The sequence below is a fragment of the Callithrix jacchus genome, chromosome 6 (assembly GCF_049354715.1).
Source record: "Callithrix jacchus isolate 240 chromosome 6, calJac240_pri, whole genome shotgun sequence".
NCBI classification, from domain to species: domain Eukaryota; kingdom Metazoa; phylum Chordata; class Mammalia; order Primates; family Cebidae; genus Callithrix; species Callithrix jacchus.
The window spans coordinates 78,810,100-78,828,948 of NC_133507.1; the positions used below are offsets into that span (position 1 = coordinate 78,810,100).

At 41.7% G+C, this 18,849-nt stretch overlaps 1 protein-coding gene across 44 annotated transcripts in view; it reads left to right on the top strand.

The window, feature by feature from the left end:
- Positions 1-18,849, top strand: part of NEB (nebulin) — a 222,981-nt gene that overhangs the window by 143,252 nt on the left and 60,880 nt on the right. For all 44 annotated transcript variants that reach the window (XM_035304905.3, XM_078327751.1, XM_078327755.1 and 41 more), the window contains 22 exons: positions 197-298; positions 436-543; positions 1,139-1,450; positions 2,785-2,889; positions 3,001-3,105; positions 3,782-3,886; positions 4,991-5,098; positions 5,202-5,315; positions 6,066-6,263; positions 6,664-6,768; positions 7,439-7,543; positions 7,644-7,748; positions 8,058-8,165; positions 10,316-10,429; positions 11,371-11,568; positions 11,892-11,996; positions 12,593-12,697; positions 13,520-13,627; positions 15,573-15,677; positions 16,873-16,980; positions 17,856-17,960; positions 18,058-18,162. In XM_035304905.3, coding sequence (XP_035160796.3) covers positions 197-298; positions 436-543; positions 1,139-1,450; positions 2,785-2,889; positions 3,001-3,105; positions 3,782-3,886; positions 4,991-5,098; positions 5,202-5,315; positions 6,066-6,263; positions 6,664-6,768; positions 7,439-7,543; positions 7,644-7,748; positions 8,058-8,165; positions 10,316-10,429; positions 11,371-11,568; positions 11,892-11,996; positions 12,593-12,697; positions 13,520-13,627; positions 15,573-15,677; positions 16,873-16,980; positions 17,856-17,960; positions 18,058-18,162 — 2,733 coding nt within the window. The remainder of the gene's footprint in view (positions 1-196; positions 299-435; positions 544-1,138; positions 1,451-2,784; positions 2,890-3,000; positions 3,106-3,781; positions 3,887-4,990; positions 5,099-5,201; positions 5,316-6,065; positions 6,264-6,663; positions 6,769-7,438; positions 7,544-7,643; positions 7,749-8,057; positions 8,166-10,315; positions 10,430-11,370; positions 11,569-11,891; positions 11,997-12,592; positions 12,698-13,519; positions 13,628-15,572; positions 15,678-16,872; positions 16,981-17,855; positions 17,961-18,057; positions 18,163-18,849) is intronic.

Consider the following 18,849-nt stretch of genomic DNA (forward strand, 5'->3'; position numbering starts at 1 on the left):
GTTTGAAAGTCTCACAATCATGCAGATAAGACTTCCAAAGCTTTTCCATCTACTTACACTCAGCATGCGATCATCTGAAATACAGATTTTAATCAGTGAAACGATGTATGCTAACAACTGCTTGGACAACACGACGTTTTCTTACCAGCAAGTAACTTGCCCCCTTGCCTCTCGTTTTTTTTTTTTTTTTTTTTAGATTAAATACCGGAAAGACTGGAATGCCACCAAATCAAAGTACACTCTCACAGAAACCCCCCTGCTGCACACGGCGCAGGAGGCTGCTAGGATACTGGATCAGGTATGGGTTTCACCCGAATGCCTAGTATTTGTGTAGGAGTGGAGGACCTTAATAGAACTGTAGGATAATTAGGCACACAACATACCCCTCCCTTCTGACTTCTCATTTTAACCCTTTATTGTGGCTCTGTCTTTCAGCATCTCTACAAGGAAGGCTGGGAGAGACAAAAAGCCACAGGTTACATTTTGCCTCCAGATGCTGTGCCATTCGTTCATGCCCATCACTCTGGTGACGTTCAGAGTGAGGTAATTTATCCTGAAGGGAGTGCATTTTGCAAAAGGGGAACCTTGCTCACAGGGATTCCAGTTATGCTGAAGGCAGAGATACTACCTTACAGGTGTCCAGTTTCAGTGTGGCAGAGCTGGCCAGGATTGGTGATGGTTGGAGGACCTGCTCCTTACTGGTCCTTCTTCCATGGGCTCTAGGCTTTCTTCTTTCTTTACCCCTGCTTGGCTTCTTTAAAAGCAATTGTTCAGATTCTTCACTTTTTCTTATGTTCTCTGCCTTTCCTAAAATCTTTAGGCCTTTGAATAAAAATCAAGAATCGGAGAACAAGTATATTTTTTCTATTTTTATTTTTAAAAATTTATTTTTATTATTTTTAGGGCTATCTCAATCTCAGCAAAATATTTTTCTGTTTTTAAATAGCTGTGTCTTCACATGGATTTATTTGCTTTCTATTATTTGTTCTCAGGGTGTGGGGGTGGGTGTCAAACAAAAAGCTTGGCGGGGAGGGTGGGGGCGGAATTTGCTGATACCCCTGAGTAGATAGATGGTCAAGCCCCCTCTGCCTTGTGTGCTTGTCAAAACTGATGTAATTTGTATTGCTCTTCTCACCAGCTGAAATACAAAGCTGAACACGTGAAGCAAAAAGGTCATTATGTTGGTGTCCCGACAATGAGAGATGATCCTAAGCTGGTTTGGTTTGAGCATGCAGGCCAGATTCAGAATGAGAGACTATACAAAGAGGACTATCACAAAACAAAGGCCAAAATCAATATACCTGCTGACATGGTGTCAGTCTTGGCTGCCAAGGAGGGGCAGACCCTTGTCAGTGATATTGATTACCGTAATTACTTGCATCAATGGACATGTCATCCTGACCAGAACGATGTTATTCAGGCAAGAAAGGCCTATGACCTACAGAGCGATGTAAGTGATTTTTGTTTCTTCATTATCTAGAAGCGCATGGTACATTCTGGAATGATGAGCAACATCCCAGATCCACCAGTGCTTGAAATTTGAAGCCACAGATATTTAATTTATTCCTGAAGGGAATTGAGGCCGGATATGAAATAGAGAAAGATCAGGAGCAGTGACCGACTGATAGATTTGCCCACTGACTGCATTTCTGAATAACTTTCAATCAATTTTTTTTAATCTGCTTTTGTACTATTTTGGCAATCAGCAACTCCTCACTTGCATTCACATGGAAAAGTGTTAGCTGATTGAAAATAATAATTTGCTTGAGTGGGAACTGAGAATGAGTTGAGGTTTTAACAATATTGGATGATAGCACAGTTAAAGACCTAAACATGCCCTATTCCTGCTTTGCTAAGCATCTCATTCCTCAATGAAGTTGTCTCCAAAGCAAAAGAGAAAATACTGATTAAGCTGCATGAGGACCCAGTATGCCTCATGCAGAGCTTTGATAAAGCTAGAGTAGAGAATATGACATAAGCCACCTCCCACTGAAGCCTGAATCGAGATCTTGCTTGAATCAGGCCACCAGCCTTCTGTTTGTGCGGCACAGTAACTTGCAGCATCAACTTAGCTGCTCAGTTGCCCAGTGAAGCTAATGCTACCTGGGTCTTCTCACTATTAACAAAAGGGAAGCTGGAAGTCAAAGACTGCTGTAGCATAGATATTGAACTTGAATATCCCACCTCACTGGTTGCTGCAGCAAAATAGCTGTTGTGAAACTTTAATCAGAATAGCAATTCCTCTTATTTTTGTGTGGGATAGGCTGGGAGAATTTAGGTGCTGGAAGCAGTAAGGGCGAGAATAGTTTTGGCCGGAACCCAGGAGATGCCTCCCTCTTCCCAATACATGAACATCTACTTGTGTAGTTTACCTCATTTACCCGCATACTCCTACATGACTAAATGTACCAAATCCATCTAAAAGTACAACCTCCTAGGTAAGCCTTTTCTTATGACGGTAGCAAAAAATAACAGCCCCTTCCCCTCAACTCCAATAGCATTTGAGCACTTGATCTAACAGTACTTCCTGTTTTATAAATTACTTATCTTGACTCCTAAAACTCCTTCTTCATACTTATTCATCAAAGCACCAAGCATAGTGCCTCTTGCACAGTCATAGCGTCAAGAAATACTGCTCAGGTGAAATCACTATTGAATGAATGAGACGACAACTACTAGAGAGAAATCCTTAAAAAGCTTCTGAAAAAAAAAATGTAATCTGCCATCTGTAAGCCTGTGTCTCAGTCATTTATTCCTCCATTATGTTTCTCTTCCTGCTCTCAGAATGTCTACAAAGCTGACCTGGAATGGCTCCGAGGCATTGGCTGGATTCCCCTGGATTCTGTGGACCATGTGAGGGTTACTAAGAACCAGGAAATGGTCAATCAGGTATGCAAAGCCTGTTCTCCTTCTAACCTAATGCCTGCCCTGCTACCTGCCATGTTGGAGTAGATAACCTATAGTGGTAGACCTGTCTTAATTGTCTCCATTTCTTTACAGATAAAATATAAGAAAAATGCCCTTGACAACTATCCTAACTTTACAAGTGTGGTGGATCCTCCAGAGATTGTTTTAGCCAAGATTAATTCTGTCAATCAAAGTGATGTAAGTTTGCTTTGTGCATGCTTAAGTGCATAGACTGGGGAGTTTATTGTATCATTGAGTGGATAAGTTTAACTTTAGATAATTGCTTGTAAAAAAAAAAAAAGGGAGGTGGTAAATTATCATCTTTGGGGGTGTCTTAAAAGTCACTAGTAGGCTGGGCACAGTGGCTCATGCCTGTAATCCCAGCATTCTGAGAGGCCAAGGTAGGTGGATCACCTGAGGTCGGGAGTTTGAGACCAGCCTGACCAATGTGAAGAAACCCTGTCTCTACTAAAAATAGAAAAAATAAGCTGGGCATGGTGGCACATGCCTGTAATCCCAGTTACTCAGGAGTCTGAGGCAGGAGAACCATTTAAACCCGAGAAGCGGAGGTTGTAGTGAGCCAAGATCAAACCATTGCACTCCAGCCTGGGTAACAAGAGCAAAGCTCCATCTCTCAAAAAAAAAAAAAAAAAAAAAAAAAAAAAGAAATCTAGTAGGTGGTAAATTGTATCTACTTTTGGCTGTCTATACTCCTATCCAAATTATTCTGTTATTTTAGTTAAAATGGACTAAAATTCAACCAGTTGGTCAATTTTAATCTCTAAACGTGGACTGATTATATTTCTAGGTAATCTTATGAAAATTTAATTATATTTCTAGTAATAAAAGGTTTGCTTTTGTTTTCTCTCCTTAGGTAAAATACAAAGAAACATTTAATAAAGCAAAGGGCAAGTATACGTTTTCACCAGACACACCGCATATCTCCCACTCCAAAGACATGGGAAAACTCTACAGTACTGTAAGTTCTCTTTTATATAATAACCACTCAACTTCTAATTTTAAGCTCTTGTTGCATCCATATTCTTGGCTGATTTTATGAACTGCTGAACTTATAAGGCAACCTGTTATTTATTTTCCCATTGCTCTTAGTCTTGTTTATTAGAAGTAGCATGTTATTCAAGGCAAATTGCGTTTATTTGGGTAGAGCTCCTGTGATGTGCCAGGCACTTCGGGAGGCACTGAGAGCCTCAAGCTCAATGAGACAAGCCCTGCAGGAGCCCATGCAAGTGAGCCCAGGCAAGGAACAGACTAAATTGATAGAATAATAATCTAACAAGTGCTCTGTGTGCACGTATGATTGAGCACCTATCAATGGAGAAAAGGGAGAAAAGCCTGGTCCCTCTTTAGCAATCATGCGCTAGCATCTCTAGCCAACAAGAGGAAAACTTGCCCTCCAAAATTTCATTCAACTAATTTAAAGGAGGACGACGGTGTGCATGTGTGCACCCAATGGGAAAGAATCTTTGCCAGTTCTCTCTCTGTGTGCAAATTTGTTGTCACTTTTACTAGGGTCGCAAATATAATCAACTCTTACAAATTGCCTAGAGTTGGCCAGGCATGGTGAGTCACGCCTGTAATCCCAGCACTCTGGGAGGCCGAGGTGGGTGGATTACCTGAGGTCAGGAGTTAGAGTCCAGTCTGGCTAACATGGTGAAATCCCGTCTCTATGAAAAATACTAAAAATTAGCTGGGCATGATGGCATGCACCTGTAGTCCCAGCTACTCCAGAGGCTGAGACAGAAGGATCTCTTGAACCCAGGAAGCAGAGGTTGCAGTGAGCTGAGTTCATGCCACTGTACTCCAGTCTGGGTGAGAGAGCAAGATTCCATCTCAAAAAAAAAAAAAAACATAAAAATTAAAATAAAATACCTAGAGTCTGTAAATTTAATTTGCAATAAACTAAATAATTGCCCTGTTCTAGGTAGCCACACTAACGGCTATAGATAAAGATTTCAGCCTTACCTTGAACATACATGTTTCACCTTAATTTGACCCATTGTTTTAGTGGCATCTGAAATAAATTGGATGCAAACTTTTGTTGCCACATATTTCTTTGTGCTAGATCCTGTATAAAGGGGCGTGGGAGGGCACCAAGGCCTATGGCTACACCCTGGATGAGCGCTACATTCCCATTGTTGGAGCCAAGCATGCCGATCTGGTGAACAGTGAGGTCAGTATGACCTTTTCCTCTCCTAAGTTTGGGAGTCTTTATTGGGGATCAAGGGACTGGTTAGAAAACTCCGGCGATTCTCACTGTTGAACCCACTTTACAGCTTAAATACAAAGAGACATATGAGAAGCAGAAAGGTCACTACCTGGCTGGAAAAGTGATCGGTGAATTCCCTGGTGTGGTTCACTGTCTGGATTTCCAAAAGATGAGGAGTGCGGTAAGCAAATGTCCACTTTAACACAGGATTTGTGCCCTGTAAGGGGGCTGTCATGTCTGCCTATTTATAATTTGCCCTTGGTTCAGTTTGGTTGGGAAATGGAGTGGTGTAGAGTCCTTCCTGAGCTTTTCCTCTCCCCTGCCAGTCAGCCTGTGGACTCTTGGTGGCTGTGTTTTCTCCCTGCCACTTTCTCCCCATTACTAAATACTGTGACTGCTTTGTGTTGGGAAATGGGAAAATCAACTAGGTGACTATTTACCCTGTGTGATAAAAGGATGGGAAATTTCAGGCCTGGCACAGTGGCTCACACCTGTAATCCCAGCACTTTGGGAGGCCGAGGCAGGCAGATCACCAGAAGTCAGGAGTTCGAGACTGGCCTGGCCAACACAGTGAAACCACATCTCTACCAAAAATATAAAAATTAGCTGGGTGTGGTGGCACACACCTGTAATTCCAGCTACTCGGGATGCTGAGGCATGAGAATTGTTTGAACCTGGGAAGCAGAGATTGCAGTGAGTGGAGATCACGCCACTACATTCTAGCCTGGGTAACAGAGCAGGACTCCATCTCAAAAAAAAGGTGGGGGGGGGATGGGAAATTTCAAAAGAACAAGAATATATTAAAGTATGATTTTTTAACCTCAGTTTATTCTAGAGATACTGATCTATATGGGGAATAAGGATCTAAAAGAGATTGATCTGAATAATTTACATTTAAATTCCTTTCTTATTTTTGTCTTTAATGTATTAGTTGAACTACAGGAAACATTATGAGGATACCAAAGCAAATGTTCATATCCCTAACGATATGATGAATCATGTGCTGGCTAAAAAGTGCCAATACATCCTCAGTGACCTGGAGTATCGACACTATTTCCACCAGTGGACTTCTCTTCCGGAAGAACCTAATGTTATACGCGTCCGAAACGCCCAGGAGATCTTGAGTGATGTATGATGTCCCTTCTGCAGCTTGACTTAGCTATAGCTTCCATGACGCTGTCTTGGCCACCCCCCCAACCCTGACCACCATGTTCCCCTTGTCCCTGTATTTATAAACTGTGTTGCTTCTCAACACAACGTGGCATGAGTAACCACCTTTTGGTGTAAGAATCCATTCTAAGCCATAGAACATATATGTTAAATATTTGATTGTTTTAACACTAGATTCAGACTTTGATATTGAGCTCCAGCTTCTTTAGGTTTGGGAATTAAAGACCTTCCAGCTGGTGAAAGGTGTACCCTATGTCCTCTAAGCAATAAGCACAGCCAACGACTGATAGGAAATTATCAGATGCTCAATTGTAAATTCAGAATACCTTCCACATTTCACTGTTCTCTCTTTCTTGCAGAATATATATAAAGATGACCTGAATTGGTTGAAAGGCATTGGTTGCTACGTTTGGGATACACCCCAAATCCTCCATGCCAAGAAATCATATGACCTTCAGAGTCAGGTGAGCCACCTTTCTAGAAGGACTGGCTCTCCATGGGTCATCAGAATCCATGGTGCTGCCAGTGGACTGATGGTCAGGCTAAGAAAGCTGCTGTAACAGTGTAGGCTCTGACTGACTGAAGACCCTCCTCTCCTAGTCAAACCTCTTCTAGTGGCCTGCTCTGGGGCTGGATCTTCCCATATGAGTCTCTCCTGCAGTTTAAGGCAGTGAACATTTATAACTGGAAGTTTATCTAGGAGGTGTTTCGTAGTGAACTACTCTCAAGCATCTGTACTTTAGTTGATCAGGTTAACTTACAGAGTAGAATGCAAAAGCATCCTTCGACTACAGGAAAAAATCACTATCTGGAAAATTTTTCAGCACATGGTTCAGCTCTGATGGGGCAGATATAATAGAATGTTAGAAGTGAGGGGCTTGCTGTCAGGGGTGGAGGATAGACATGGAAAAGGCAACAGAGTGGCCACAATCTTGACCCCAGTCTTGGTCAAGTGAAACTGTTAATTCTGGCAGCTGTTCAAAGTCTGCAGGACTCTAGAATGACAACCTGTTTGTTAGGAGTAAAGCAGAAATCCAGAAATAAAGAAAGGCACATCTAAGTTGGCACAAGCAGCTAAAGCTGATGACAGACCTGTATGTTACCATTTTTGGTGACTTTTGTTTTTCTTCACAGCTACAATATACAGCAGCAGGTAAAGAAAATCTACAAAACTATAATCTGGTCACAGACACGCCCCTCTATATGACTGCTGTTCAGAGTGGCATTAATGCCAGTGAGGTGCGTCGTCTTATACTTCTCTTCCTGGGACAAACTATTTCTTGTCTTTATATATTTTCAAAGCAACAGGGGTGAATAACCTGTTGTTGCTTGTCTGTAGGTGAAATATAAAGAGAATTATCATCAGATTAAGGACAAATACACAACAGTTCTGGAGACAGTGGATCATGACAGAACCAGAAACCTGAAGAATCTGTACAGCAGTGTGAGTTGAGTTTTTTTTTTTTTTCCCTCTTATATATGAGCCACCTTTCCCTCTTCCGAGACAGTAAGAGAATAAATGGGATGGACTTCTATCCCCAGAGGCTTTTCTATGGTTTTTCCTGGACCTTTGATCCTACTTTACCTCATGAAATTCTAGTATGCACAATTAATTAAGCCCCAAATTAAAGAGGAGTCCCAGGAGTCAGTAGGGAGTGTGTGAGGAGGACAGAAACATAAGGAAAACCTGCTACTCAGAAGCTAACCAGAATGCATTCTCCCATATTCACAAGAAGGTCTTTAATTCCTGCAGAACGTGTACAAGGAGGCCTGGGATAGAGTGAAAGCCACCAGCTACCTCCTGCCCACCAGCACCTTGTCCCTGACACACGCCAAGAACCAGAAGCATCTGGCCAGCCATGTAAGTCAAGCAAAAACATGACAGCTGTCCCACCCTCCCTTCCCCTTCCCTTCCCTTCCTTCCCTTTCCTTCCCCTCCCCTCCTCTCCCCTGCTCTCCACTCCAAGAATCTTTCAGCCTGATTCATATGTTGTCCAGAAGTATCCCCAGCACTCCCATAGGCATGTCCAGGAAATAATTCTAAATGCTCAGTCATTAGAGTCTATGTGCTCACTGCCTCTCTCTCTGCTGCCTGGAGAGAATCACAAGCACTTGCAAGGACAGGATGTGACTTTTCAGGCTGCCTGTCTGCACAGGACTTGCACGGATAGTCTCTGCTAGAGCCAGAAGTAAGGATGGGCTGAAGACATAACACACCCTACAAAAGTAGACTTTTTCAGTAGAATTACCTGGACGTAGGGCAAAAATAAACCAGTGAATATAACTGGTTATTACTCCATGCCCAGTTAATATAAATTATAGCAATGAAATAGAAAACATTAAAAATGTTAATTCTACTTTTTTAAGGTATAACTCTTCTTAGATATAAACATAACTGTATTAAAAAATAAACCCTAAATTTCATGAGCTGTTTAAATATAGTAGAAGGTCATATGTCCTCTAACTCTTTACACTTCTATGTCTTATGACCTCTATCCATTAATGCACTAAAGTAAAACCTTTTATTGTAAAAATCCCTGTAACCTTTATTGTAATTCCTGGCCCAGTTATCTTTCAAAAAATTAGAGACTTGATCTCCTAATTGTGAACATTTTATATAACACTTTAAATTAGCATTTCTCAAACATGTTTTGATCATGACTCACAGTGGGAAATTTTTTTATTTCAAGTACACACACACACACACCCCTGAAGTTTATGTGAGTTTCTTCTGGCATAATTGTCTCACAGAAGAGTAGTGACTGCTATGCTAGAGACAATGTACTCTGATCATTTCTATTCTGTTCTACTCATTTAAATGCTGGTGACACAGTAAATTGATTTCACTACTCTACTGGGCTTAGAGATGCACAGCTTAGAAAAAACATTCATTAGACAACCTATGGAGTGATTTAATTTTTACCTGGAGGAAAAAGTAAGTTATATGATTTTACCCAGACCCAACTCTATTTGGAAGATTGAAAAAAGGAGAAAACTTTTCATTTGGGAAGAAAAGTGTTATAGATAAGATTTACATAACTTAATAGATGCTTTTTCCTTGAGTCATGAACAAAATTATAGAGGCAAGTTTCTTGGCAAATTGGTTTTGGAGCAAGGTAAAACATAGAGAAATTAATCCTGTAAAAGAAGTATTCTGACCTTATTTAAGGGAAAAAAAAGTTTTTGTTGTTGTTTTTAAAGGGTGCCTTTAAGTGCCATCATCTTTGAAGCTGAGAAATAGATTAGATATAAGAAGCTGCTTTTCTGTTCTGGAAAAATCTGGTGGAAAATTTGGTTGGTCTCCAGTCAATGAAAGGCATTGCTGAAATTCTGATACAAATATGTACTTTGATCTCTCTTTTGTTATGGAGGTGCAGGTCTCTGAGTTGTGGGGAAATTGTTATTTTATTATCATGTGTTATGAGATTGGATCTCAGTCTCTGTCTTAACCTGGTTTATGTAATCATGGAACACTAATTAATAGGCAACATGACTTAAGAACTAATTGTTATCCCACAGAAGTTGATTGCACTGCATTTTTGAAAGCCTCGTAGAAACTGAAATCCAAGGATTGTGTCTTCTTAGCAGCAGACTTTTCAGTTATTAAAAACAAAGAAATTCCTGAGCACAGTTTTAATCTTGTGTTCATAGTAGTGAGAAAAACAAAGCCATTACCACAAGACAATATTTTTAAGTTACATACTCTTTAAAATGAATTACTTGTAGTAACAGTAAAAGTGCTAGTATTGGCATAGGACTCTAAAATTTCAGAGTCCTCTACAGTTTAAAAGTACTTTTGATACAGTCTGATTTCAGCCACACAATAACCCCATGGCAGGCACTGATGCTGTACCTCTTTGTACAGGTGGGGAAATGAGCTCAGAGAAGTAGTGTCCCCAGTGCTGGGTGGATCTCAGAGTTGTTTTTCCCATTAAATCTTACACTCTTTTAGCAATATATATCTATTACTCTCTAAAACTATGTTTGTTTCTTTCTTTCTTTTCTCTATAGATCAAATATCGGGAAGAATATGAAAAGTTCAAAGCTCTTTATACGTTACCAAGAAGTGTTGAAGACGATCCGAACACAGCACGGTGCCTCCGAGTTGGCAAGCTTAACATCGATGTAAGTACCATCCTGCGTCCCTTAACCACTAGGATACCTTCTGAGAACTGTGCCGTTCGTGATGGGATTCCATTGTGCTAACATCGTAGCGTGCACTTACACATACCTCGTTGGTGCAACCTGTTGCTCCTAGACTACAAACCTGTACAGCACAGTTACTGTACTGAATACTGTAGGCAACTATAACACAGTGGGAAGTATTTGTGTATCTAAACATAGAAAAGATACAGTAAAAATACAGTATTATAATATTTTGACTGAAACATTCTTATGTAACACATGACTGTAACTCCAAAGACCTTACTTCAAATTGAAGTCAAGTAAAATAACCATGTATTATTAATAGGAACATATCTTTTCTTTCTTTCTTTCTTTCTTCCTTTCTTTTTTTTTTTTTTTTTTTTTTTAGATAGGGTCTCACTCTGTTGCCCAGGCTGGAGGGCAATAGGGCAATCATGGCTCACCGCAGTTTTTACCTTCAAGGCTCCGGGAATCATCCCACTTCAGCCTCCTGAGTAACTGGGTCTACAGGCATGCACCACCATACCCAGCTAAGGTCTTAATTTTTGATAGAGATGGGATCTCACTATGTTGCCCACTCTGGTCTCAAACTCCTGGGCTCAAGCAATCCTCCTGCCTCAGTCTCCCACAATGCTGGGATTACAGATGTGAGCTATCGTGCCCAGACTGAACGTTTTCTGTTTACCAAGGCATATGACACTGATTGTACACATGTAAAAATACTACACATTATTTCAACTATAATGTTTTATTTTTTAAAAATTTTCCCTGGTATTAATCTGTAGGAAATGTCAGAAAATACCAGTCCCTGCCCTGCCCCCAGCTGTTTGCTGGGAGTTGGTTAGCCTGACCTCTCATGTCTGGCCATGCTGCCTTGGCACAATTTCCTGTATAACTGGCATGTGATTTTAACTTCACAGCGCCTGTACAGATCAGTTTATGAAAAGAACAAGATGAAAATCCACATCGTCCCCGACATGGTAGAGATGGTTACCGCCAAGGATTCTCAGAAGAAAGTCAGTGAGATTGATTACCGCCTGCATCTCCACGAATGGATTTGCCATCCTGACTTGCAAGTCAATGATCATGTCAGGAAAGTCACAGATCAGATCAGCGACGTAAGCCTGTGACTTAAGAAGCCCCCTCCACTGCCCTACTCCACGCCCCCACCCAAAAGAGCAACAGTCTTACCCATTTCTTTACCTTAGCCTTTTCCCACTATTTCTTTTCTCTATGTCCATGGTCTGACTTGACTGAGGAGCCATCTCTGGAAGCAGGGCTCTGTGTATGGATGTTTCTGTGGCTTCCCTGAGCCTCTTTGCATAATGTCTTTGCTCATCATTTTACAAAGGCTTCTGGGTCCAGAATGTGCCTATGTTTTTAGTGTTAAAGTTATTATGGTCAATTTTTTTTTCTGATCCTCTCTATCAAAACCCTCTAGATTGTGTACAAGGATGACCTCAACTGGCTGAAAGGCATTGGTTGCTATGTCTGGGACACTCCCGAAATCCTCCATGCCAAGCATGCTTATGATCTACGTGATGATGTGAGTCTGCCTCGTTTTTAGTATATTTCTATTTTTGCGTAGTCTAGAGTCAAGAGGAAATTATTTAAAACAGGGACATTGTCACAGATCAGCTGTGGGAGTGGCTGAGCTGAAGAAGGATGCTAGGAGCAGAGCAACTATCACTTGGGGAAGCATATGGCACTCTTATTGAACAATGCAGTCCAGGTATGCCATCGTCCTCTGGTGGAGAAGGGACTGCTGGCTCTTCTTTCTACTTTTTAAACTATTTTGGATATATTAACAAGCCCTTAATTATCATTTTAGGAAAGTGCCTTTTGTTAGTGTTTGCAATGCTATAGACAAGATCTATTTGTAAAGAGAGGATTTTCAGGCAAATTAAATACTGTAATGAGGATTTCAGTAAGAAAGCTTAAACTTTCCTAGTTGTCAAATGTCCTATAAGATGCCAGAAGCCTCATATCGCTGTTATAAAATTCAAATGCATCTTGGTCTGTCAAACAAGTGCGGATGAACATAAAGCTCATGAGTTAAAAGCAACCAAACCCTCTACGAAAACCAGCAGTTTCAAGCATAAGGAATGGTCCAACATGGGCTTGTTTTCTTCTTCTCGGCAGATCAAGTATAAAGCTCACATGTTGAAAACAAGGAATGACTACAAGCTTGTCACAGACACACCAGTCTACGTGCAGGCTGTCAAAAGTGGGAAACAGCTAAGTGACGTAAGTGCTCCCTGGGGAAGTTAAGTGGACAGTAATAAAGACAGGGCCACCACTCAAGCAGAGGGGTAAAAACCACAGGCTGGGCAGTGCCAAGTCTTTTCTAACTGAGAAACCAGAGTTGGTACCTTTGAAGGTACTGATGCTGCTGCTGCTGTTTCCTAAAACGTGATGTGTTCTAGCAGTTTGCTGGGGTGGAGTTGTGAGTGATCTGAGTCTGTGAAGTAACTTTGGGCCTTAGCGCTTCCAACATTGTTTTCTGTGCCCTGGGTCATTGCAAGTTTATTTTTGTCTAAGCCATTTAATAAATTAGAGCCAACTATGGTAGAATAAGAAGCAGGCAGTCTCTGAGGTTAGAGATGTGGAGCGCAGTCTTGCCTCTACCACACATTATCTATGAGGCTTGTGAAAAGCACTGAATCCATCTGAGCCTCCCATCCTGATGCATAAGATGGGGTCATAAGGAAGCACCCACTGTGATGCCTGACGTGGAGCAGGCAGGGCAGGCACAAAGCTGCTCTTTCTTTGTTAACTCTACAGGATGATAAGTCAATATCGGATCCCACCAGTGAAAGCAAACATTGAGACCTAGTATTTTGGAACTTCTAGTGGTAAAATGCTCACCCTTCCTCTTCTTGTGCCTGGGCCATCTCTTCTATTCCTCAGTATGAGTGTCCACACCCTGGCTCTGATCCTATTGGACAAGCCACAGTAATATGTCAGATGAGTTCTCCAGGCAAAGGGAAGCAGGCTACCATTATTTTTTTAAAGAGAGATCTGGGTTTCCCTTTTCTTTGCTTCTAATAATGCTTCTCCCTGCACCAGGCTGTCTACCACTATGACTATGTGCACAGTGTCAGAGGCAAAGTGGCTCCAACTACCAAAACTGTGGATCTGGACCGGGCCCTTCATGCATACAAGCTCCAGAGTGCGGTGAGCAGTGAGAGCTAGAGAGTGCCCAGCAGAAATCCGTTCCATCAGCCTCTGTGGAAGCAAGCTGAGCTTGCTTCCTCTTGACGTGTCCTTGTAAAATATAAATGCTGTTCCATTCATATGAGGTGAAGAAAACCAAAACACCAAGCAGAGCATACTCTGTCTTCCCTCCTGGCTGTCAGGATCCTCCTGTGGAGCAATCAAACCAACATAAATGGGCATTTTTCAGCAATATTTACAATTTACAAAGAAGGAAGCCAGTATACCTTCTCAGCTTTCAAAAAGCTGAAAATAAGATGACAGAGATAAGGCCTATAACCTCAATAAGAGATAAACTAGAAATTGTTGTTGGTATTCAGAAGACAAAGAACCTAGATCCCACCTACCTATTCTATGTTACCCAATGGTGCTGATTTGGTCTCAGCTTTTCAAGATTTCCCGTCTTGAGCATTAAAACTAATTTTGGGCCAAGCGCAGTGGCTCAAGCCTGTAATCCCAGCAGTTTGGGAGACCGAGGCAGGCGGATCACCTGAGGTCAAGAGTTTGTGACCAGCCTGGCCAACATGGTGAAACCTCATCTCTACTAAAAATACAAAAAATTAGCTGAGGATAGTGGCACATGCCTATAATCTCAGCTACTTGAGGAAGGAGAACTACTTGAACCCAGGAGGTGGAGGTTGCAGTAAGCCGAATCGCACTATTGCACTCCAGCCTGGGTAACGAGCAAAAGTCTGTTCAAACTAATAATAATGACAACAATTATTATTATTATTACTTTGGCCAGGCACAGTGGCTCATGCCTGTAATCCCAGCACTTTAGGAGGTTGAGGCAGGCAGAGAGGGCTTGAGCCTGGAATTCAAGACCAGCCTGAGCAGCATGGTGAAACCCCATCTCTACAAAAATAAATAAATTAGCCAGGCATGGTGGCATGCATCTATGGTCCCAGCTACTTGGGAGGCTGAGGTGAAAAGATTACCTGAGCCCAGGGAAGTCAAGATGCAGTGAGCTGTGATTGTGCCACTGCAGTACAGCCTGGTGACAGAGTGAGACCGTGTCTCAAAAACAAAATAAAAATAATTTGGTTGTTCATATTTTAAATGTAATTCTCAATCTTAAACTCCAAGAGACAGACTATTTAAGGTTACAGACAGACACTCCTTCTTGTCCTCCCTTTCGCCATGAACATGTGCATCCTGACCACTTCACAGCCTGATGTCAAGACATTGTGTTTGGAGGGGGCAGGAAAGGGTAATACAAACAAACATGTGCCTGACTGTATCTTGGTGATAGCTTGAATATCATCACCTGATATGGAGCAGTGACAAAGGTGACACTTACCTGTCTTCTCTTCAGTTCCCAAATTCTTGCTAGATGCCATACAGTCAACTTGGCATATGTTCAGAAGCATACAGGAATTACTTTTTTTTTTTTTTTTTTGAGACAGGGTCTCCTCTGTTTCCCAAGCTTGACTGCAATGGTGCAGTCACAGCTCACTGCAACCTCAAACTCCTGGGCTTAAGCGATCCTCCTCCCTTAGCTTCTCAAGTAACTGGGACTACAGGCACACACCATGCCTAATTTTTAAATTTTTTGTAGAGATGAGATCTTGCTATGTTGTCCAGGCTGGTCTCAAATACTGATCTCAAGCAATCCTCCTGCCTTGGCCTCCCAAAGTGTTAGGATTGCAGATGTCAGTTACCACACCTGGCCAGGAACTACTTTCAATAAACCATTGTTCTATTTTTCCAAAACAATAGGTGAAGAGTAAACTGACTTATTTCATGAGTTAGAATGTATTTAATTTTTTCTTGAAATCAGTTCAGTGAGCATAAGTATATTAAGTATCTAGTCCAAAACCTAACATGAGCTGTATGTGATTTGTTGAGCTCAGATCAGTTACTTCATGCCAGATGTCATTTAACCTGCTGTTCCTCATTCCTGCAGAATCTTTACAAAACCAGCCTGCGCACCCTGCCCACTGGATATAGACTTCCAGGTGATACTCCTCACTTCAAACACATCAAGGATACCCGTTACATGAGCAGTTATGTGAGTAGTCTCCTCGTTGAGATGGGTCTGAAGGAGGGGTAGGAGGAGACTCATATTAATAGCCTGTTCTAATTCTCCAGTCATACCCTAAAGGTTCAACCTGGTAAAATAATGGGAGCTGGGGAGGAGAGGCAGCACATTTTTAGTGGTGCTGTGGAATTGACCACCTCTGCAATTCAGCAGTGCCTGGGTAGCCCTGTGGGTTAGAATAGGATGTTTGTGGGCACCTTGGCTGAGGGTGCACGGCTGTCATGATGCTTCTGCTTCTGCTGGCCTTACTTAGCACAGAAGCACCCTGAATTATCCCAAGCCATTTACTAGAAATGCAACTTCACACACGTACTACTGAGGTGTGGTGATAGTATTGTCTTCCTTCTGCTATGTTTAACTGCAGAAGCTATAACGTCCCCATGTGTTCCTTCGAAAAGAAGACTTCTTTCCTAGCTGTTGGCTCTGATACTTATCTCAGTACTTATCCTCTGTGACCAGTTCATAGAAGACTAGACGGGTAGATAGGCTCTTACTACCTTCAGCTTGCTCAGATAACGACACTCATGCTGCCCTTCTCCACTTTTTACAAGTACCCAATTGGGACTTGATGCATCTACCACATGGAGAAGGCTTAGGGAAGTTGTGGCCATCCCAGTAAGACTGGCCTGTGTCCCACAACCAGCCACTGGTAAATAATCAGCTCTCCCTCCACACCACCCTTCATAGTCCTGGAAATCAAACCTGCTGGCCATAAAGGACCCAATAGCTTATGGTTCAATAATGTACTTCCAAAGTAGACAGTCACAGCTTTAATAATCTAACACCTAAAGGATGTGTTAAAATCAATCCACAAAGCCACTCATCAGTCCTAAATATATTCTCTTGTTTCTTTGTATTTTCTAATTTTCTAGCCACATTGGGGCTAAAAATACAGATTTTTCTCTGTCATTTTGCATACCTCTCTACAAACAGATTTCACCTAGGAAAGGTTGAATTTTATTCCTTTCTGGGACTGGTTTTATTTTTCAGCATATAATTTTCAAGGTCTGGATTAATACTGAAATTTTGCTCATGCTTTTCTTCATACTTAATTCTTAAAAAGAGCAATCTTTCAAATAAGGTGATATCTCTTTTCTATTTGGAGAAATGTAATGTCGCTCCTTGTTTACCCATCATTGATCTCGTTCTGACTTTGCTTTTGCAGTTCAAGTACAAAGAAGCCTATGAACACACCAAGGCATATGGGTATACACTCGGCCCCAAAGATGTTCCATTTGTCCATGTCCGGAGAGTCAACAACGTTACCAGCGAGGTATCTGAATGAGAGACATATTGCGTTTCAATGGCCATGGCTTTGTTTGAAATGCATTAAGAATTGGGCCGGGCATGGTGGCTCACACCTGTAATCCCAGCACTTTGGGAGGCCGAGGCGGGCAGATCACGAGGTCAAGAGATCGAGACCATCCTGGTCAACATGGTGAAACCCCGTCTCTACTAAAAATACAAAAAATTAGCTGGGCATAGTGGCACGTGCCTGTAATCCCAGCTACTCAGGAGGCTGAGGCAGGAGAATTGCCTGAACCCCGGAGGCGGAAGTTGCGGTGAGCCGAGATCGCGCCATTGCACTCCAGCCTGGGTAACAAGAGTGAAACTCCGTCTCAAAAAAAAAAAAAAGAATTAATTGTATTTCCATTGTAAACTTACATACCATCATAAAGGAAGAAAGTCCTTATTGTCACATTTTGATGCTGGTATTTCTTGGCAGTGTTTTCTTGTTGTTGTTTTTGTATTTGGCATTGCCTTGCAGAGACTCAGTTTCATAGATTACAATGCAAAACTTTTCTAAAGAAACAATTTCTTCTTTTGACATTCATGTTCAAAAATCTTTAATAAGATTCCATTTTAGTCTGACTCATGACCTTGGTTTTCTATACCAACTATTGGTTTGCATATCTGATCCTGCTGTGCAACCATCCGATAGAAAGTGGAAGGCTTTGTGCTCAGAATTCTTTACCTAAATGAAATAACTCTCATTTTCTCCTTTTTTTCCTAATCTCAAATTATTTTCTATACCCTTGATATTTCTTCCCCTGGTTCTTTATGTAAAATATTTTGTTGTTGATTAGTCAGTAGATGCTCTCAACAGTCCCCTACTAAATACCTGTGATGATATTTTCTCCAATGTAGAGACTGTATCGGGAATTGTACCACAAACTGAAAGACAAGATCCACACAACTCCCGATACCCCTGAGATCCGCCAAGTCAAGAAGACACAAGAGGCTGTCAGTGAGGTGGGTGTTTTCTTAGAAAGACAGGGAGTGGAGACCTGGGATGAATGTCAATCGTTTAGTCTCTAATGCATGTGTTTTTGGGTATTTTTTTCTTTAGTTGATCTACAAATCAGACTTCTTCAAGATGCAGGGTCACATGATCTCTCTGCCATACACACCCCAAGTGATCCACTGCCGCTATGTGGGAGACATCACCAGTGATGTAAGCATCTCGTAGGGGTCTTTCTGGAGTAGTCTTACCAAGAGGCATGCTTGCTTTCAGCAAGTAAAGCAACCAGTGGTCTTTGAACAGCCTTTTCTGATAAGCACTTCTAAACCAAGAGTACAAGTTGTAGGTAAGGCAGTGTGGAAGGAGGATGCCACAGTTCTCCATCTATGGAAACAGTCATAAGAGGACCACTTGGGGAAGACAGAATTGCCATCATTTTTGATCACCCAGTGACCACCATTCTACGATCAACATGGAATTATTCCAACTCCTCACTCCCTAAGTGGCCTCTAACCCAGGTCATGTTGAGTATTTGCCTCTGACTCATCCCTACTCCAACCCCCATTAGCAATTTCTTGCTGCCATTTTTTCATTCTCCTTGTATGTTCTCTCCTTCTAAAAAACCAATCTATTCAATCTGTTCTTTTCTTCAATCAATATTATAGTAATAAAATAGCAGTGTTCCTTCCTCAGCTCGGGGCTAGAGACTTTAATGAACAAACGTGACTTATTTGGACGCAAATAAACTAAGAGTACAAGGTAGATGAACTGGCGGCCAGGCATGGTGGCTCATGCCTGTAATCCCATCACTTTGGGAGGCTGAGGTGGGTGGATCACCTGATGTCAGGAGTTTGAGACCAGCCTGGCCAACATGGTGAAACCACATCTCCACTAAAAATA